Raw genomic sequence first — 21,833 nt, 5'->3', positions numbered from 1 at the left:
ATCTTGAGGATCATCCCATTCCGCCTTCTATCATTGGGCAGGGACACCTCCCACTGTCCCAGGCTGCTCCAGCCTGGCCTTGGGCACTGCCAGGGATCCAGGGACAGCCACAGCTGCTCTGGGAATTCCATCCCAGCCCCTCCCCACCCTCCCAGCCAGGAATTCCCAATTCCCAATCTCCCATCCAGTGGGAGCCATTCCCTGTGTCCTGTCCCTCCGTGCCTTGTCCCCAGTCCCTCTCCAGCTCTCCTGGAGCCCCTTCAGGCCCTGGCAGGGCTCTGAGCTCTCCCTGGAGCCTCCTCCTCTCCAGGGGAACATTCCCAGCTCTCCCAGCCTGGCTCCAGAGCAGGGCTCTCTGCTTCCCATGGGATGAGTTGGCCAAAGGCAGTTCCAGCCTCTGAGGTCCCAGCACTCTCAGCCCTCAGAGATGATCCAGTCCAACCATTCCCAGCACTGCCAAGGCCACCCTTGATCACGTCCCCAAGTGCCACATCCACAGGGATTTAAATCCCCCCAGGAATGGGGACTCCCCCCTGCCCTGGGCAGTTCCAATGTGTAAGAGCCCCTTTCCAGGAAGGAATTTCCCCAGTTTCCACCCTGAGCCTGCCCTGGCCCAGCCTGAGGCCGTTCCCTCTCCTCCTGTCCCTGTTCCCTGGAGCACAGCCCGACCCCCCCGGCTGTCCCCTCCTGCCAGGAGCTGTGCAGAGCCACAGGGTCCCCTGAGCCTCCTTTGCTCCAGGCTGAGCCCCTTCCCAGCTCCCTCAGGAGTTTTCCAGACCTTTCCCAACTCCTTTTCCTTCCTGGACCCGCTCCAGCCCCTCAATGTCTTTGTTGTGAGCCCCCCAGACTGAACCAGTTCAGCTCTCAGATGTGAAAGCTCAGCCTTTCCAAGGCTCAGCTATACCTGAATAATTAAAAGCTGCTCCTTCCACCTTCCCCTAACCCACTCCACCTGGAATTTTGGCACCCTCGGTCCCCGCTGACCTGGTGTCACCTGTGTTCTTTTGCAGGACTCCCTGCTGTGTTTGTCACAGTGTGGGCCAGCGTCAGAGCCACTCTGGCCGACACAGAGTAAGTCCCACTGGTTTCCTTCTCTCCCTTTTATATGCAAAGTTTTGTGGGATTTATGGGTGAATTCAAAAGGAAAAAGAACCAGGCAAAGCTGGAATTCGACTCTGACGTCATTAACTTTTGGAGGAGGATGGTGGATGGAAGGGAAGGATCGTTTTTCCTTTGTTCTGCAGGATCCAATAAATGGGAATACCTGCAGTTGTTATCCCGGGGATAAAGGGACAGTGTCACAGCTGGGCAGGGACAAGACAGGGGTCCTTAAAATCCCGAATGGGCAGGGATGAGTTTGGGACACAGCAGCTGCAGCACAGGCAGAGAATTTGGTGGTGGGGTGGTAGAACTGTGACTCCTCCGTGGATTTTACAATCCCAGGATGGTTTGGGCAGGAAGGGACTTTAAAGCTCATCCCATTCCACCCCTTGCCATGGGCAGGGACTCCTGCCACTATCCCAGGTTGCTCCAAGCCCTGTCCAACCTGGCCTTTCCCCCAGAATTCACAGGCCTGACCACAGAAATGCTTCCACGTCCCCAGGATCCTCCATCTGAGGGTCCCTGGGCATTCCCAAACGGCTCTGCATGGGAAGGCACTGCTTTCCAGAGGGGATTTCAGCTCCAGGCTTGGGCGGGTGGATCAGCAGAGCTGCTGAAGGGTGACACATCCGTGACACCAGCTCATCCTCACAGAGGTTCCAGGGAGCACCGGTGGCTTTCCAGCCTCGCCTTCCCTGAGGAGCTGCCCTGGGAAAACTGCCAGTGCCATGTGGGGTTACCTGGATCAGATAAGGAAAAGCTGTGGCATTCCTGCCTCCAGGGCTGGAGAGAATTCCAGCAGAGTAATTAACACCGAGTCGGCTTTTCCAATGGTTGCTGGAAACTCCTGGGAGCAAATGGAGCCCATCCCTTCCTGGCAGATGGAGGATTGCATCCCAACAAACATCCCAACATCCCAACATCCACGTCACCAACTGGCCTTCCCAGTCCTCACTGGGATAAGGACTGAAGGTGGATGGAGATAAAAGATTTTGGGGGATTTTGGTTGAAGGAAACCCCCAGGAAGTGAATGTGGAAGCCCATCACTGACCCCATCAGCGCCTGTCCCCATGGGAAGTTGTGCAGGTTTATTCCAAGGGGGAATCATGGAATGGTTGGGTTGGAAAAGACCTTTAAAGGTCACCTAATCCAACCCCCTGCCATGAGCAGGGACATGGCCAGGATGGAAGAGGCCTACAGGGAAGCTGAAGGGATTATTCATCAGGAACTGGAGGGACAGGACACAGGGAATGGCTTCCCACTGCCAGAGGTCAAGGATAGATGGGATCTTGGGAAAAATTCTTCCCTGTGAGGGTGGGGAAGCCCTGGCACAGGTCACCCAGAGAAGCTGTGGCTGCCTCATCCTTGGAATTGTCCAAGGCCAGGTTGGACAGGGCTTGGAGCAACCTCTCTCCCATGGCAGGATTTGGAATTAAATCATCTTTAAAGTCCCTTCCAACCCAACCCGTTCCAGGATCCTGTGATCCCACATCAGTTCAGCCTCTCCTGTGCTCATGAAACCTGGATAACTTTTAATGGAGGGATTATTTTCTGGTGAGGAAGTGAAGAAGTGGAAAAGGATCTGTTCCTGCCCGGAAGGGACGAGTCTGGATGGGTGTGGAAAGAGCTGGAAAGAGCTTTACCCTCTGGGGAGCAGAACCATCCCAACCATGGGAATATTCTCATTTTTTAGTAGCATTACAGCAGGAAAGGGATGTTCCCAAGTCTCACTGAGTGCAGGCAGGGTTAGAGCAAGGTCCTTCCACCAGGCTTTGGAGGAACTCCTCCTTCCAGGGGGATTTTTCCAGCAGAACTCTGGCGTCCATTGCTCTGCCAGTGCTTTCCTGACAGGATGTCCATCTCTCCCCAGGTGTTGGGACTTGAGTGCTGGCAATTTAAAGTGGATTATTCAGGTGCCCATCCTGGCAGCTATCGTGGTGAGTATGGGATGAGGGAGGGGGCTGGGAGGCCTTTGGCTCCTTGGGAAGAGCTGATCCAGGATTTCCCACTCTAATCACCCTGTTATCTTGCCTTATAGTAGTCCCTACATGACCACTTTGAGGGGTTCATGCTTGTCCTGCCTGGAATTTTGGCAGCTGAATATGGCAGAAGGGCTTGTGAGTGACTTCACAGAGAGAAAAATCCCACATTTTTAGGGCTAAGACCCAAAAATCATCAATGAAACCAACGCTCAAGGCAACATTTCCAACCCAGATGATCTTGGAAACTGTCAGGGATCATAACAAGTTCTTACCAGGCATCTCCAGTGGGAAGAGATGGGATCTGGTGTCTGTGGCTGGACCAAAGCTTTTCCCAGGCACGTTTCAGGATCATCCCTTCATTTCTGAGCTGGTAAAAGTTTGGGAAGCCTGAGGTGGGAAGGGAAATGAAACCATCCCAGCTTTGATTGGATCATTAACCACTGAGGATGGGTTATTCCAACCCCCACCCAGGAGCCAGAGGGGAAAGGAAGGATCCAAGTGACATTATCCCAACACAGGAAGAGCTCTCCAAAGCTGGAGAGGGAATTATAAGATTTAATTATCTGCACCAGGTGAATCCAATTACATCCTAATTGATGAATTCATTAATTACCCTCTTCCCCCGCTCTCTTTATTTGGGGTTCTCCATTGCTCAGTCTCCTGGTGGAATCGATGTCAAAGAGCTCATGCACTCCCCCAAATCCCATCTCCCTTTCCACTCATCCACGAGTGGAGCCAGTAGGAATCTCTCCACGGTCCAGAGAGTTTGGAATCAGGCTCTTCCTCCCGGCCCCCCCAAATCAGGAGGCCTTGGAAGATGCTCAATGTGGGTGAGAAGAGCACCAGACACACAAAGAGCAGGAAATTTTCCGAGGTGGATGTGCTCGTCTGGGCCATTAGGTGAGATTTTTGGGGTTTGGGGTGGGGCTGGATTTCATCCTTTTGGTGGAAAATCTCCACCTGGCTCCAGCAATTCCTTGGAAGAAACGCATCACCGAGACCACATCTTTGGAAATGGAACAGCAGAGGCTGGAGAAGAAAGTTCAGATGGTCCAATTAAATTAATTCCAGAGACCCCATCACTTTTCATTTGAAGGCCAATTAGCTGAGGAGAAAGAGCCCAGTTGAGGCTCATCCTTGGAAAAAATAAGGTTTCTCCAGGAGGCTGTGCCTGTGCCCTGGCAATTTGCAAATCCAGCTGTTCATTATGCAAAAATATTCCACGGGTTGTGTCTGTTTAATTTCTGTGGGTTCGTATTGTTCACTTGGCTGCTACTGCCATTCCCACGTTGCTGGACTAAGCCCTGCATTTTCTGGATGAGATTTTGGAGGCTGAGGGGTTTAAAATCTCTCCACTCTCTGCTAATTTGGATGTGATTCCTTTGTCTGGATTTCTTTTCAAATTTAGCACATTTGGGGAAATCAGAGGAGTTTCCCTCCTGGGTGTGATAAGGTTGGGCATCTTTAATTTTGTTGACAAATGCAGAACAAAATCCCACTTTGGAGCCTTTAAAGCTGGAAAAGCTCCTGTAGAGACATAAATCCTGCTTGGTTTTTCCCTTCCAGATGGTTTCCAAGGAATTAAATGCCCCCAGGCTCTGTCCTTCCCTGCCTGTCAGTCTGTCCGTTCCTCTTTTGTAATTCCTGTGCCAGTCAGGAAATTTCAGCCAAATGGAACTCAGGGAATGGGGTTGCAGGGGTGTAAAATTCCCACAAACCTCATGAAAACAGGGAAATGGATGTGGGAGAGAGTTTTCACTGACATCCCAATGACAGAAAGGGTGTGGCACGACCTTCCTGCTTTTTTTATGGAGAGCAGTTCCAAACAAGCTTGCACCTCCTCAAGGGAGGAGGAATCCACCACAGGAGACAAAGCCACGGCAAACCAGCCCCTGCAGCCCAGGGAATTCCTGGTTTTGCCAGGGAGGATAACTGACCATGGGAACAATTATCCAATGGTTGTGGTGGAGAAATCTCTGCCATGGAAATGCTGGAACATGGATCTGCTCTGGCTCCAGCCAAAACGCATCCAAGGAGGTCTCCTGGATAATCCAGCTTGAGGTTCACAATGGTGCCTCCCTAAAGCTCCAGGCTGGTGTGTGGTGGGGTAATTCTGAGTCTCGAAATGCTGAAGGCTCCAGGGGAATCCGTAGGCATTTTCCAACAACATGGATCTGTTCCCTGAGGTTTCGGGATGGTCCTGCCTGTACCCTCTCCATAAGCCCATGGAAGGGTTTGGCTGGGCCAGCAGCTGGTGGAATCCAGGGAAACCAAGCTCTGAAGAGCTCTACAAAGATGGGAATCTCCCCAGTGCCAGCCCATCTTTCCTCTCCATGAGGTGTTGCCATTAAATTTTCCTCAGCGCATTCCTGTAGGACAGGATTGGAATCACGGAGTCACAAAGGTTGGAAATGTTCTCCCAGGTCAAGTCCAACCATTTCCCCAGCACCACCATGGTCACCACAAACCCTTGTCCCCAAATGCCACATCCACACAGGAATCCACCTCTTCCCGGGATGGGGGATTCCACCTCTTCCCGGAATGGGGGATTCCACCACTTCCCAGGATGGGGATTCCACTTCTTCCCGGGATGGTTGATTCCACCACTTCCCAGGATGGGGAATTCCACCTCTTCCCGGGATGGTTGATTCCACCTCTTCCCGGGATGGGGGATTCCACCTCTTCCCGGGATGGGGGATTCCACTTCTTCCTGGGGCAGCCTGTTCCAATACACCACTGGAATTATCTTGAGCAGCTGGCCACGAGCTGGGTTCACAGATGTGTCTCCCTGAAAGGCAGTAGATGATATTCCCTGACTGTCCTCGCCTGCTCCATCCTAAACACTTCCCAGAGGAATCTCAGCAGTAGAAATATGGGAGAAATCCAGGAGTTTCGTTGCCCTTCTCCATTCTTGGGCTGTCATCTCCAGTTAGGTTCACTCTGCCTTCACCGTGGTGCCTTGGGCTTGTTCCTCTTTCCTTTTGCACATGGAAATGTGGGAAGACATCCTACGAGTGCTCCTGGTATCCTGAGGGGATCTTAATCCCAGCTGGGCTGTAAAGACAAATAAAACCTCATTTTGGCCTCCTCCAGGTGCCTGCTGGGCTGGCTGGCTCAGGTGTTCCCGTGTGAGATGCCCACACCTTGTGAGCCATTCCATATTCTCCCTGAAGGTTAAAATCCCTGGGATCACTCCTGGAACACTCATCCCTTCCACAGGAGGAGCTTCCTCCCCAATCCCAGCCCCTGCCTCACCTGGGGGAAACACCAACCGAACACCTCCCCCATTTGCACCAATTTTTTTAATGGCTCTCATTTCTTTGTTGTTTGTTTTCTTTTCCCTGCAGGTAAATTTTATTCTCTTTATCAATATTATCAGAGTCCTCGCAACCAAGCTCCGAGAGACGAATGCAGGGAGGTGTGACTCGAGACAACAGTACAGGTGAGTGTCACCTGCCCTGTCCCCTTTCTGGGATGGGACAAAGTCCTTGGTGCACCCCCTTGGCTGTGGAGAAAGCCAGAGTGACACCGATGCCACCTAAAATAACTCAAAAAGTTTGTGTGGTAATGCAGAATGAACCAGAGCAATTTAAAACTCTCCTAAACCTTTCAAATCCAGCCTGCTGGAGGTTAGGGAGGAATTCCAGCTCTTCAGCCAGTTTTTGAACCCAAAGTGCAGAAATAAAACATTGTTTGTGTGCGCTGTTTATTTGCTTATTTTTATTTCCCTCCTGTGCTTTGTTAAGCTTGGCCTGTTGGTTAAACCTGCCCTTGAGCGGGTGTTTCAGTGCCTTGGCTGAAGTGAAAAAAAGATTCCAATTTAGCTTCGTTTTTTGTTTGGTTTTCCTTTGTTCTGCCAGCTCGCCTCCCTTGATAATTCAGGTTATTTGTAGCATGGTCAAAAATTGGATGGAAAAATCGGATTGCTGGGACACCATGGCTTCTTGAGAGCTCCCAAGGCTTCTCGGGATCTCCTGGACTGCCCAACAGGACACTTGGGAAGGGGGGAGAGCGGAATGGTCTGGGATGTAAACCATGAGCTCATCGCTCCCACCTCCCTTTCCAAACACACATTGGAGGCAGGAGGGAGATTTGGCAGGAAATCGCCTCCCAGTTCCCCTCACTGCCCCGTCAGGGCTCTGATTTATCCATTTATTTACTTCTCCCTGGCTGAAGCTTTGCCATTAATTATGGTTTGGATGCGGCCTGCTCCTTTTAAAGTGTTAAATTCCCTGGGTGGTTTGCAGGCGCTGGACAGAGGCGGTGCCGGCCCTTTCTGGAGGGATTCCCGCCCTTCCCATCCCTGCTGCACTTGGGGGCTTGCTGGAACTCTTGGCACGAGGTCTAATCCCTCAATTAATGGCACTTCCAGGCAAAGCTGATTCCCTCCGGAGCCAGCCCGGCCAAACTCTCCGGGCTGTGGTGCCTCCGTGGAGTCCCCAGCACGGATCCTGTGCTGAGGTGGAGCTGCTCCCTGGAAAAAGGAGCTTTTCCAAGGGATGCTGAAGCCCAAGGCGCCTCCTAGGAGTGTCCACCTCTGCTCTGTCCTCTTCTCCTGAATATCTGGAGCAATTCCACTCCTAACTCACCTCCCTCTGCTCCAGATCTGTTGATTTGCAGGCAGGAGAATCCTGACCCCACGTTTCAGAAGGCTGATTTATTATTTTATTATATATATTATATTAAAAGAAAACGAGATATTAAAACTACACTAAAAGAACAGAAGAAAGGATTTCATCAGAAGGCTTGAAAGGAATAGAAAGGAATGATCATAAAATCTTGTGACCGCTCACAGCCTCGACACAGGTGGCTGTCATTGGTCATCGAGTAAAAACAATTTCACATGCTGGGTGAACAACTCTCCAAATCCCATTCCAAAGCAGCTGAAGCTTCTCAGCTTCTCAGGGGAAAAGATCCTAACACAAGGATTTTTCATCAAATATGTCCGTGACACAGACCTGCTGGGTGCACAGGAGCCACTGAGCCAGGGTGGATTTTCCTGTCCTGCCTCAATGGCGTGGTTGAGCTTGGAGAAGACCTCTGGAAGTCAATTCTCCACCTCCTGCCCAAGCAGTGGCAGCCACTGCAGGTTGTGTAGGACCATGGGAAGATGGAGAACCATCTTTAGGGATCTGGTGGATTTTAGTTGGAGCCTGAGGGCTGGAATTGCAGCACAAATTTCTTTCCTTCCTTTCCGCCTTCCCCCCATGATCCTGACCCAAGCCTGGAGTTGCTCTGAGGCTGGAAAAGCCACCTCAGTGTTGTCACCTCCAGCAGCACACAGGGCCATGCTCAGGGTTGGACTGGCCCACGCTGGAGCAGGAACCAACAGCTTGGAATTCCAGCTGGAATTCCACAGCACCTGTGTAGACATCCCATATCCAAGGGGACAAGGAGAAATCCATGAGCAACTTGTGCCCGGTGACAAATCTGGCTGGGCTGGTGATGCTGGGGGGGGTTATCCATGCACTAATTCCTTTTTATTTCTTTCTTTCTTTCCCCTTTTCTTTCCCCTTCCCCCCCCCCCCGCCTTTTTTTTACCTTTTTTTTTTCCTTCCCCCCCTCCTCTTTTCTTTTCCTTTTTTTTCCCCTTTTTCCCCCTTTTTTCCCCTTTTTTCCCCTTTTTCCCCCTTTTTCCCCCTTTTTCCCCCTTTTCCCCATTTTTCCCCTTTTTTCCCCTTTTCCCCCCTTTTTCCCCCTTTTTCCCCCTTTTTCCCCCTTTTTCCCCCTTTTTCCCCCTCTTTCCCCCTTTTTCCCCTTTTTTCCCCATTTTCCCCCATTTTCCTCCTTTTCCCCTTTTTTCCCCCTTTTTTCCCCTTTTTTCCCCTTTTTTCCCCTTTCCCCCCCTTTCCCCCCTTCCCCCCCTTTCCCCCCCTTTCCCCCCCTTTCCCCCCCTTTCTCCCCCTTTCCCCCATTTTCCCCCCCTTTCCCCCATTTTCCCCCATTTTCCCCCCTTTTTCCCCCCTTTTTCCCCCCTTTTTCCCCTCTTTTCCCCCCTTTTCCCCCCTTTCCCCCATTTTCCTCCCATTTTCCCCCCATTTTCCCCCATTTTCCCCCCTTTTTCCCCCCTTTTTCCCCCTTTTTCCCCCTTTTTCCCCCTTTTCCCCCCTTTTCCCCCCTTTTTCCCCCTTTTCCCCCCTTTTCCCCCCTTTTCCCCCCTTTTCCCCCCTTTTCCCCCTTTTTTCCCTTTTTTCCCCTTTTTTCCCTCTTTTTTCCCTTTTTTCCCCCCCTTTTTTCCCCCTTTTTTCTCCTTTCTTTCTTTCCCCCCTTTCTTTCTTTTCCCTTTTTTTCCCCTTTTCTCCCCCTTTTTCCCCTTTTCCCCCCTTTTTTTCCCTGCAGGAAGCTGCTGAAATCTACCCTTGTCCTTATGCCTCTGTTTGGCGTTCACTATATTGTTTTCATGGCTATGCCATACACAGACGTGTCAGGGATTCTTTGGCAAGTTCAAATGCACTATGAAATGCTGTTCAACTCTTTCCAGGTACTGGAACTCCGGGAAAACGTGGGAATTTCAGCGGGGAGAGGAGGGAAGTGTGGGTGCAAGGCTGCCTTGGGCAGCAGGGCTGGGCTTACAGTACACTAGAATTAATTCATGAGGGGATTTGAAAATATTTGAGCCTCAAGCCTGTTTTCTGCTTGCAAAGTGCAACAAGAAAATGGGAAATTGGTCCAGCAAAAAATGTTCTTCCCAGTTCTTCCCAATGCACCCCAGGATCCCGTTGGCCTCTTGTCCCCCAGGATGCTCTGCTGGCTCCTGGTCCACCAGGAGCTCCATCCATGGGGAATTTTCTGTTTCCCTCTCCTGCCCCACTGAACAATCCCACCTTTCTCACACACATTTTCCACAGAATGTCCCCAATCTCCAAGAGGCCTGGGGGTGCTGGGCAGAAAAGGGGCCCAAACTTCCCTAAATTCCCATTAATTTGTTGCCTCTTCCTCCTTCCAGGGATTTTTTGTTGCCATCATATACTGTTTTTGCAATGGAGAGGTGAGTCCTGAACACCTTCATTCCCTCCCTTCTCGGGTTAATTCCACGCCCAGGAGGATGCACATCAGCACATCCTCATTTTTCTACCACAAACAACTTTATTTTGCAGTCCAAGGTCTCTCAGTCCACATAAAAAATTCAAATCCTCTTTTTTTTTTCTGGTGGAGAACCCCCAGGTCAGCATGGCACCAATAAATGAACTTCTGGAAGCAGCTAATGGAGAAAAAATGCGGAATTCTTAATTTCCTAGCACAAGTGCTGCTTAGTGCTGCTTCATTTCAAATTAGGAAGAAAAATGGATTGATAGAGTCACTGATTAACAAAAACAAGGGGAAAAAAGGAATTTTCCAGGCTCTTTTGACATTTTTATCTGTTTCCAGAATAATATACTTTAATTTCCTCATTTCCATTAATTCCCTCTATTGCTGCTAATTAAGAAAGGGGATGGTCAGTGGCTGCACCCCAGGGAAGAACTTCCACGGACTGGGATAAAATGAAATTTATGGATTTTAAAGGGAATTTTTGACCTAAATTTATGGATTTTAAGGGGAATTTATAATCTAAGTTTATGGATTTTAAGGGGAAATAAAACTAAAAAAAAAAAAAAAAAATCACTGTTTATTTTCTGCAGATAAAATGGGGATAAAATCTAAGGGGAATTGATCTCATCCTAAATTTAGCAACCTGCCTTAGACCTGGTCTAAAATTCCCATTCTAGGGAAATTTCTCAGGATTCAGGTGCCATTCAAGGTGGTTTTCCCGCTGACACTTGATTTTTATGGGACATTGAGACAATTCCCCCTGGATATGCTGCTCTCCATCCCTTGGGCAGAGCTATCCCACCTTTTCAGCCAGATGTTTTCAGCCCTTCAAGCTTCCCAGCCTCCAATATTTCATTTGGAAAGGGCAGATTTAATGTGAATTCATTATTTATTTAATGTGAATTCATTACTTATTTAATGTGAATTTATTAATTTTTTAATGTGAAATTTTTTATTTATCTAATGTGAATTTATTCCAATTTCACGGAATCCCAGAATCTCCTGATTTGGAAGGGGCCCATTAAAGGCCATGAAATTCCAAGTCCCCACAGAGTTTCCCATCCATTCTATTTATGGACACCACATTTTTCTGGCATTTTTCTTCTCCCACTCACAGGGGTTTTTTTCCCCTCCTTTTTTTTTTTATGTGAATTTATTAGTTATTTAATGTGGTTTTTTTTATTTATTTAATGTTAATTTTTTATTTATCTAATGTGAATTTATTCCAATTTCACGGAATCCCAGAATCTCCTGATTTGGAAGGGACCCCTAAAGACCATGAAATTCCAAGTCCCTGTGGAGTTTCCCATCCATTCTATTTAGGGACACCACATTTTTCTGGCATTTTTCTTCTCTCACTCACGGGGGGTTTTTTCCCCTCCTTTTTTATTTAATGTGAATTTATTAGTTATTTAATGTGAATTTATTATTTTTTAATGTGAATTTATTATTTATCTAATGTGAATTTATTCCAATTTCACGGAATCCCAGAATCTCCTGATTTGGAAGGGACCCCTAAAGACCATGAAATTCCAAGTCCCCACAGAGTTTCCCATCCATTCTATTTAGGGACACCACATTTTTCTGGCATTTTTCTTCTCTCACTCACGGGGGGTTTTTTCCCCTCCTTTTTTATTTAATGTGAATTTATTATTTTTTAATGTGAATTTATTATTTATCTAATGTGAATTTATTCCAATTTCACGGAATCCCAGAATCTCCTGATTTGGAAGGGACCCCTAAAGACCATGAAATTCCAAGTCCCTGTGGAGTTTCCCATCCATTCTATTTAGGGACACCACATTTTTCTGCCATTTTTCTTCTCCCACTCACGGGGGGGTTTTTCCCCTCCTTTTTTTTTAAATGTGAATTTATTATTTATTTAATGTGAATTCATTATTTTTTAATGTGAATTTATCATTTACCTAATGTGAATTTATTCCAATTTCACGCAATCCCAGAATCTCCTGATTTGGAAGGGACCCCTAAAGGCCATGAAATTCCAAGTCCCCGCAGAGTTTCCCACCCATTCTCTTTAGGGACACCATATTTTTCTGGCGTTTTTCTTCTCCCACTCACGGGGGGTTTTTCTTCCCTTCTGTTTTTCTTCCCCCTCAGGTCCAAGCAGAAATAAAGAAGTCGTGGAGCAGGTGGACTTTAGCACTTGACTTTAAAAGGAAAGCCCGGAGTGGGAGCACAACCTACAGTTATGGACCAATGGTTTCCCACACCAGCATCACAAACGTAGCCACCAGAGGGGCACTCGCCCTCCACCTCAACACCAGACTTATTCCAGGGACCCTCAACGGCCACCGGAACTTGCCAGGCTATGTGAAAAATGGCTCCATTTCCGAGAATTCCATGCCTTCCTCCGGCCCGGAGCAGTACAACAAAGACGAGGAATACCTGAACGGCTCCGGGCTCTACGATGGAGACAGGCCCACGGTCCTGGTGGAAGAGGAGAGAGAGACAGTGATGTAAAGACAGGAGGAGGAAAGGAAAAATTCAGCCAAAGGATGAAAAAAAAAAAAAAGGTTCCTGGAGAGCGTTTAGTGGGGAAAGACCATCAGGCCATGCAGCGGATTCCGAGGGTTTCCATGCAGCTCCTCTGTTCTGTGGAATGAGAGATTAAGTTATTTGGGGAAACAAAAAAAAACAAAAAAAAACCAAAAAAAAAAAGAAAAAAAGGTGAGCCACCAGCGTGGCCAGTGGGTGATGCCACCCATGAATTCCGTGATCCACGTTCTCCTGGTGATAACAGAGCTCTCCAGACCTGCCGGACACCGGAGATCCTGGGAGCTCGCCGGGGAGGGCTGCAAAGCCCTGCGTGGTCCTTGGATCCCTCGGAGAGCGCGGGCGGCCAAGGAGGACGGGAGCGTCCCCCAGGAAAGCAGGAGGCGTGCAGGGAGGGTGCAGGGCCACCGTCCCGGGAGGGGACAAGCCACCCTGGGGGGCAGTGGCTTGGGTTTGGTTTGTTCTCTGCCTGTGGATCTGCCTGGTGACACACACAGCGTTGGGAAAGGCCCCGCCATCCGTCGGGGTCGGGTGGGGTACGGCCAGCCCCATGCTCTTCCTCCCTTGGGAATTCTTGCTCCTTGGCAAAATGCTCCTCTGGGACGGGGAGGGTTAACAGCTCATGGAGGCAGGCAGGGATTGTCCTCTCCTTTCCCCAGGTCCTGGGGGCAAGGCAGGAACCGGTACAATTTTACGGTTGGATGTGGTTATGGGTATGTGCGGCATTCCTGCTCTTCCAGAGGGGCGGGTGGAGAGGGAGCCACCAAGGGCGTGGAATTTGCACATCCCAGAGGGGTGATTGTGGCTAAAACCAGCTCCCAGGGTGGATAACTCGGCCCTGCCTTTTTGTGGGTGCTCCTGGAAAGCAGCTTCCATCCTTTCTTAAAACTCGGGATTGTTCCTCGCTCTGCCCTCTGAATGTCCTGTTCCACAGGGTCGTGGAATTCTGGAATGGTTTGGGTTGGATGGGACATTAAAGGTCACCTTGTTCCACCCCCTGCCATGGCAGGGACACCTCCCACTGTCCCAGGCTGCTCCAAGCCCTGTCCAGCCTGGCCTTGGACTCTTCCTGGGATGGAGTATCCACAGTGACTCTGGGCAATTAATCCAAACCTTAATGAGGAGAAAGACTCCACCAGCTGCTCTTCCGAGGGCTAATTAAGGATTCATTTCCCCAGACTCTGAAGGAAGTCAGGAAGAGCAGGTGGGATCCTGACTTTGTGTCCCACTCCTTTATCAACCTCTCAGGTCAGGGCCTGACCAAAGCCCGCTGGAATCCAGGGAAAAGTCTCCTCCCTCTGACATGTCCGAGGTTTGGATTCAGACCTGGGGGGGATGTGGTGGCTCTGAGGTCCTGACAGGAGCTGGAGCTCCTCTCCATCAGTTCCATGTCACAGAATCCCAGAATCCCTGAGGTCGGAAAAACTCTCCAAGGGTATCAAGTCCGAGCTGTGCCCAATCCCCACCACAGCTCCAAGTGCCACATCCAGGAATTCCTTGGACACCTCCAGGGATGGGGGCTCCAAACTTCCCTGGGCAGCTCCTTCCAAGGCCTGAGCACCCTTTCCATGGGGAAATTCCTGCTGGTGTCCACCCTAAGCCTGCCCTGGCCCAGCCTGAGGCTGTTCCCTCTTGTCCTAAACAGGAATCTTTGACAGCCAATATTTATTTGTGATGTTCTTTTCTTGTTTCGCCTCATCAGAAGAAGTCAGACCTCATCATAACCATTTCCCACCAAATAAGAGTTATGAAAATATCAACTTTTCAAAAGTGAGTCCATTTTCCTGCTCTCTTCTTCTACCCCTCCTGATTTTCTGGCTCAAAGGCATTTCTAAATTATCATTTCACTGCTGGAACAAAGCAAAAATACCAAAAAACCCCAACCAGTGACTCACTCTTCGCTTGTGTTTATTACTCAAGACTGAGAACATTTGACAATCCCTCAGAAATTCAAGGAATCAGCAAAAGCCATAAATTCATTTATAAACAAACATAACCCCCCTCCTAAAATGCAGCTCTCACTGAAATGAATTCAACGCTGGATTATTTAGGATTAAAATAAATCAAACCTGTTTTTAAATGTCGATGAAAATTACAGGCACTTGGGTTGTGCAGGGGGAAGAAATATTTTTGAAAATGCTTTGAATTGCAAATCACAGATAGATTTTTCTTTCCTGGATGTTTCTGTGCATGAGAAGCATCCATGCAAAAATTGGGATAATGCTGACACCAAAACAGAGGGAAAACTTCCACTAAGGCCCAGCAGGACCTGTTTGTCAGGGTGTGTTCCCATCATTCCTGGGCTGATCCCAAACTCTTGATTGAGTGTATGGATCAGGATTATCTGGAGATCTGGTCATCCCTCCTGGATTTTAGTGAGGAAGAACCAGAGCTGGGATGTCTAGAAAGAGAGAAAAAGCCCTGGCTTTGGGTTGGGATTTGCCCTGGAAGGACAAATGGAATGATCCTGTTGGAGCTTAGCCAGAGCCTCTGGACCCAGAGCAGGCTCCCCTTCCCTTCCTCCATCTCCAGGATCTGAGGACATTTCCCAAGGAGTTTGTCCCCATCCAAAGGTCTGAGTCCCCCTGGGATGACAGTTCCTCCCCTGTGGGGTTTTCCCCTGGAAAGGCAGCCCCAAAGGCCACGGGAAACAGAAACCCTGGAGGGGAGGATTCATTTGTTCAGGATTCACCCACTGCCCTCCACAAATCCTGCAGGAATGACAGGGCTTGTGCACATCCCGTTCAGATCCAACCTGGGATTGTGGAGCGGAGAGAGCAGTTTGGATCTGGGGCGTTACTGTGTTTGTGGGGTGCCCTGTGGTAGGGAGGAATGATGGATCTGACTCCCTGTGCTCAGTAGGCTAATTTATTATTTTATAATTCATATTATATTAAAGAATGCTAAACTAAACTGTACTAAAGAATACAGAAAGGATACAGACAGAAGGTTAAAAGGATAATAATGAAACTCCTGACTCTCTCCAGAGCCCTGGCACAGCTTGGCCCTGATTGGCCAAAGAGTGAAAACAACTCACAGCAGAATCCAATGGAACAATCACCTGTGGGTGAATAATCTCCAAACACATTCCACATGAGCACAGCACAGGAGAAGCAAATCAGATAATTATTGTTTTCCTTTTTCTCCAAGGCTTCTCAGCTTCCCAGGAGAAGAATCCTGGGCAAAGGGATTTTTCCAGGAAATATGACAGTGACAGGGTGTAGCAAATGTGGCATGGAATTGTTGTCATGGAATCATTGACATGGAATCATTGTCATGGAATCCTTGTCATGGAATCATCCCAGAATGAGACGGGTTGGAGAGGACCTTGAAGCCCAGCTCATTCCATGGGCAAGGACACCTTCCACTATCCCAGGCTGCTCCAAGCCCTGTCCAACCTGGAAAACAGGGGAAGAAACTTTCCCAAGTGCACTTCAAGGAGAAAGAAAATATCCAAAAGAGCTTTTCCCTGGTTTTCCCTGGTTTTCCCTCCTCCTTTGTGTCAGATCTGTGCCCGTTTTCCTCTCATCCTAGAAAACACCTGGCAATACTCCATGGAGTATTTCCATGGAACCTCTCACTTCCCACACGGCAAGCTGTGCATTGCAGTATCCCGGATGACTGGCTCACATGGAATCTCCCTGGAATCTTTTGGATCATCATCCTCTTCTCCAGAGCCACATGTTGGGCTTGGACAGGGAATCTCACCGCTGGCAGATTCCTCTATTGCTCCTCTTCCTTTCCCATCCACAGCAGCAGAGTTCTCCTCGGGATTCCTTGCTCCATGATCCCTCTCTTTTCTGGGATTTGACAGCTGTTTAATCTTCCTTTTATTTCTTTGGGATGACTTTTGGCAGCAGTTTCACCATTCCTGCTTCCCTGGATAAGGGCAGACAATTTTTTGTCTTTCTGCCTCCTCCACTCCCCTTGGTCCGGGTTCAGATGAGATCATGTCTTGTCCTACCCCTCATCATTCCTCAGCTCTGCTCCTTGTCTTGTTCTGGAGCCAAAAAAGTTCACAAAGATCTCCCAAAATCGATTTTTTTTTAGCCAGGGATTGGCTTTGTTTATCTGTTTATGGGCAATCAGCTGGAGGTCAGAGAGCATCCACAGCGCTGGGAAGAATTTTCCACTTTTCAAACCATGAAAATCCACAGAGAGGGAAGATCTCCAAAGTTTTTATTCCTCTTGGTTGTCTTGACAAACTCAGTGGCCAAAAGGGTTTTTAATTTCAGATTCAGATGTTTAAAAAGTTAAGAAACCTCATTTATAGATCAGGTTCTTTTTCTCACGTGTCCTCCTTGGTGATTCCGTGTTCTCCTTGAGGTTTTTGTGTCCTCCTTGGTGATTCCATGTTCTCCTTGATGTTTCCAGGTCCTCCTTGGTGATTCCAGGTCCTCCTTGGTGTTTCCATGTCCTCCTTGGTGATTCCAGGTCCTCCTTGGTGATTCCATGTTCTCCTTGATGTTTCCAGGTCCTCCTTGGTGTTTTCATGTCCTCCTCAATATTTCCAAGTCCTCTTTGGTGTTTCCATGTTCTCCTTGGTGATTCCAGGTCCTCCTTGGTGTTTTCATGTCCTCCTCAATGTTTCCATGTCCTCCTTGGTGTTTCCATGTCCTCCTTGGTGTTCCCAGGTTCTCCTTGGTGTTTTCAGCTCCTCCTCAGTGTTTCCAAGTCCTCCTTGGTGTTTCCAAGTCCTCCTTGTTGTTCCCAGGCCCTCCTCAATGTTTCCAAGTCCTCCTTGGTGTTCCCAGGCCCTCCTCAGTGATTCCAGGTCCTCCTTGGCCATTTAAAGAGACCCCAAACAGAGACACCAAACAAACTTTGCTGAGACACAAATCCTTCAGATCTGCTTCACTTAGTGATTAACTCCAAACTAATTTGCTGTCAAGGCTTTTAACGGCCCTTGATAAATCTCCTAATCCTGGTTTTCCTTCCCTCAGTGCTGACAGGAATCCTCACTGGCTGCTCTTTGCTCTGTAGGAGGTTTGGGACGGTTTGGAGCCGGGATTTTCCTCTGGGAGTCTTTTCCCACACTTCAATTCTTTTTTTCCAGACTGTCCCTCCAAAACACCCCCAACATCTTATTTAAATAACTTTATTCAGCATTTAATTTCCCCTTTTAACTGGGTGCAAATTTGGCTGGAGGAAAGGGTTTATGGTTCAAAGCCAGTCTCAGCTGGCAGTTCCCAAACCAGCCCAGAGCTTTGGGATGGGAATGTGATTTCCTTGGATCACCTTGGATCACTCACTGTGCTCATCACACCTGGGGCAGAGTTCAGGTACCCCGAGGTGGGAGATGACTCCCAGATAGTCCCAAATCTTGGTGGATTTATGGGAAAAGGGCACAGAGAGCAGGGAAAGCACTCATTGTGTTTGTGCCCCACTCCAGGAGGATTTCAAACAACAAAACAGAAATCTTCAGCGATTTTTGTTTATTTTCTGGGGTCCTGCTGTGTGCTCTGCTGGGCTCTGGACAGTGTCTGGAATTCTGGCTTCTCCCAGGTCTCTGTGCTGGATAAAACCTCTCCAGTGAGTGGGCAGAGATGTTCTGAGCTGGACTCCAGGGCAGGACAGCTGGAAGCAGCTCCAAGGTGGATTTGAGATTCCTTGGCATGAGGCAGGAGCTGCTCAGCTGAAGGGAATTGGGGTAACTCAGAGCAGGGAAAAGACAGAACAGCTCTGGAGCTAAAGCACGGCTCAGGACTCGTGTCCAGTTTGCAAAATGGATTTCAAATCCAGTTTCCAGCTGCAGCTCCAAAAATGCTCTGCTGAGAATTACAGACAGGCTTGGTGTTGGGATTAAATCCAAGGACACCCAGTGATCAGCTGGACACAAAGCAATCCCATTTATCTGTTCCTTTCCTTTCCTTTCCTTTCCTTTCCTTTCCTTTCCTTTCCTTTCCTTTCCTTTCCTTTCCTTTCCTTTCCTTTCCTTTCCTTTCCTTTCCTTTCCTTTCCTTTCCTTTCCTTTCCTTTCCTTTCCTTTCCTTTCCTTTCCTTTCCTTTCCTTTCCTTTCCTTTCCTTTCCTTTCCTTTCCTTTCCTTTCCTTTCCTTTCCTTTCCTTTCCTTTCCTTTCCTTTCCTTTCCTTTCCTTTCCTTTCCTTCCCCCTTTCCTTTCTCCTTTCCTTTCTCCTTTCCTTTCCTCTCCTTTCTCCTTTTCTCCTTCATTCTCCTTCCCATCCTTGCATGTGAACTCAGATCCTCCAAGTTTTCCCACTGTTTTCCCACTGTTTTCCAGTAGCCCCAGAGCACTCTAAGTTCCCAATAATGTGAACATTTTGCCAGGATTTGGGAGTCAAGTGGAGGAAAGACGATCCTGGGGGAGCATTAAAGGAAACATTAACTCGGGTTCCTCTGGAATCTTTCCCACGGAGCAGGGAAGGGTTCCCAGCCCAGCATTTCCCCCTCCAAGTGAACTCCTGTTTTCCTCAAGGATCTCGGCGTTCTAGAGTTCCCAGGAATCTTTCCAGCATGCCCAGGGGGTTGGGATGAGAGCTGATACAACATTAAATATTCCTATTTAATTTGAGTTTCACCTTCTCATCTGCCCCTGAGGTTTCTGCACCCAGCTGTGGGTCGGAGATCCTGGTTGGAGTCGATGATCCAATGGGGCTTTTCCAATCCCAGCAATTCCCTGATTCTCTGATAGTTCTCCTTTGGGAACACTTGTCCCTTGAGTACCCATGCACATCCCAAAATCTGCCCCCAGAGAGGCATTCCCAGGCATTTCCTGGGCTGGAAATCAGCTGAGGGATTGGCAGAGGCCAGGAATGAATGGAAAAGTTCTGGAAAACTCACCCAGTTAATCAGGAGTAACTCCAATAAATCTGACTTCTTTCCATGCAGACAGATCTGACAGGGGTAAATTAGTGCCTAATTAGGATTTCTCCTAATTGGAGGAATATTAAAAGGGCTAAAGGGGAAAGGTGGGGTGTCACAAAATCAGAACAACTTCCTCCTCCTTTTCATCCTCACTGCCTCTTTTCCTCCTATTTTTTCACTGGAAAAAAGAGGTAAATTAGAACAAACTCAGCTTGAGAACACGGAATTCTGACCCATTTCTCCTGGGTCCCACAGAGCAACTTCTCCCTTCCACTGGAGCAATGGTTTTCCTGGCACATTAACCAAGGAATCCAATGGGATTTAATTATTTCCTCAAACTGGGGGTTAATGATTCTGGGCTAATGGTGGGGTGTGCAAAACCAGAGGTGCTGGCACTATTTGGGATAAAACCTGATCCCAGGAAAATCAGCACCGAGGTGTCTGTGGATTTCCATGGAGTGGCCTTCACCCATAAATTCTAAGGAGGAAAAGGAGAATTATTCACATAAATTCTCGGTTCCCAAAACCTTAATTGGCACTGGGATTTCAGGGTGTCTTTATCCTTTAGATCCAGAATCCAGCAGGATCCCTGACATCCAGAGGCAGGAGAAGGTCTGAGGGGAAACTCCTCTCCTAAAATTCTTCATTTCCTCTTGGTGTCAGCTTCCCCATGTGGAGATTTCGGATGTGGGAGACACTTGGCTGGAAATACCTGGAATTGAAACGTTTGGGATGGAGGGATCAGCATGTGCCTGGTTTCCAAAATGCCCAGGGTTGCATCCTCTGAAATAGGGATACAAAATTCACTGGAAAGGCAGCTTAAGCCCAGCTCAACTGAAGAGTGGCCCAAGCAGGCTGGCTCAGGTGCCTGCAGAGGAGACAAAGCCGTGAGAAGCAGCATCAGTTTAAAGCAGAGCTTTATGAGACATGAGCCAGCCTAAAGACAGAGCTGAGCTCTTCTTGCCAGGCCAATCTTTTACCTCATCCTCTGTCTAAACGAATCCTTCTTCCTTGAGAGCTGCAGGAAAGGAGCACTCGGAGAATCCCAGGATGGGTTTAGGTTGGAAAGGAGCTTTAAAACCGCCCAATTCCGGTTCCATGGAACTATCCCAGGTTCTCCAAGCCCTGCCCCACATGGCCTTGGGCAAGAAGCCATCTGCTGTTAAAGGTGGGATCTTTGGCAGGCCAGGTTGGATGAGGTGGAGCTGGTGGGACAGGAGGGGTGGGAAGAGAGAAAGGACAGGCACAGCCAAGCACCAAACCCATCCCAAACCCATCCCAAATCCTTGGCCGAGCTCTTCCCATCAGGATCCATGAGGAGACAAACCTGCTGCTGAATCCCTTTGCTCCATCTCAGCAGCTCCAGGGTGACCCAGCTCTGGTCGTCTCCACAAATCACAGGGCCTGGGCTTTGGGAAAAGGGGTTTTTCCAGGATATTGGCTCCTTCTTCCACTCGGAGCAGGAGGGAGAGGAGCAGGGGGGTGTTTGTCCCTCTCCAACACTGAAGTGGGTTTCAAGACCTTGTCCCCCTCCAGAAGAGGGACAAATCCCAAAAAACGAGAGGATGAAGGTGTGATCCCAGGGGCTTTGCCATGTGTGTGTCTCCAGGCAGGAATTTGGTTTACATTCCTCCACTTCTGCTTTCTGCATGGACCAAAGTAACGAGCGGGAAAGGCAAACCACAGGTGTATGTAAAAGGGAATTCCAATAAAAAAGAAACCTTTATTGATTCTCATGGAATCTTTCTGCCGTGTCTTTTCCTGTCTCTTGGACTCAGAACCTCAGAAATCCTGTCGGGAATGCTTGGATGGCTGTGGGTTCATCATTCCTCTGGGCTCATGAGGAAGGAGCTCCATGGGATCCTCCAGTTCGTTAAGGACACAGAAAGATGGGAGCGAGTTTCTCTGGGAATCCTTCAGGAAAATCTCACTTTGGGTGGCTTCCAAACCTCCTTAGGCTTGTGATTTTCAGGAGCACTGGGAACAACACTGGTCAGCTCCCATCTGTACTTCCAGGAGTTCTGGAGATGTAATTCCACTGCTGGCCTCCTTATCCTCATGCCTGGCTTGGCTCCTTCAGTCAGAGAATCCCAGAACGGTTTGGGTTGGAAGGGATGATCCAGTGCCACCCCCTGCCATGGACAGGGACACCTCCCACTGTCCCAGGCTGCTCCCAGCCCTGTCCAACCTGGATACAGAAGGGTCCCAGTCTCACTGAAATAAAATTCACCACTAAAAGAGCCTGGTGAAGTTGTGGATTCTGGAGCCACTTTGTTTTGGGATGACCCATCCAGGAGGGAAGGGCTGCAGGAGCAATGAATTCCAGGGAGGGTTTGATGGTACTGAGCAGCCAAAGCAGTGGGAATGACATGAAGGACTGC

The 21,833-nt window shown here is 48.8% G+C and overlaps 1 protein-coding gene across 1 annotated transcript in view; it reads left to right on the top strand.

The window, feature by feature from the left end:
• Positions 1-21,193, top strand: part of PTH1R (parathyroid hormone 1 receptor) — a 100,778-nt gene extending 79,585 nt beyond the window's left edge. The window contains exons 8-13 of the mRNA XM_059837969.1: positions 1,011-1,071; positions 2,972-3,038; positions 6,431-6,525; positions 9,423-9,564; positions 10,030-10,071; positions 12,231-21,193. Of these exons, the coding sequence (XP_059693952.1) occupies positions 1,011-1,071; positions 2,972-3,038; positions 6,431-6,525; positions 9,423-9,564; positions 10,030-10,071; positions 12,231-12,593 (770 nt within the window). The 3' untranslated portion in view covers positions 12,594-21,193. The remainder of the gene's footprint in view (positions 1-1,010; positions 1,072-2,971; positions 3,039-6,430; positions 6,526-9,422; positions 9,565-10,029; positions 10,072-12,230) is intronic.
• The last annotated feature ends 640 nt before the right edge of the window (positions 21,194-21,833 follow it).

Source organism: Haemorhous mexicanus, chromosome 1, assembly GCF_027477595.1.
Source record: "Haemorhous mexicanus isolate bHaeMex1 chromosome 1, bHaeMex1.pri, whole genome shotgun sequence".
NCBI lineage: Eukaryota > Metazoa > Chordata > Aves > Passeriformes > Fringillidae > Haemorhous > Haemorhous mexicanus.
This window is presented reverse-complemented; position numbering and strand designations above follow the sequence as displayed.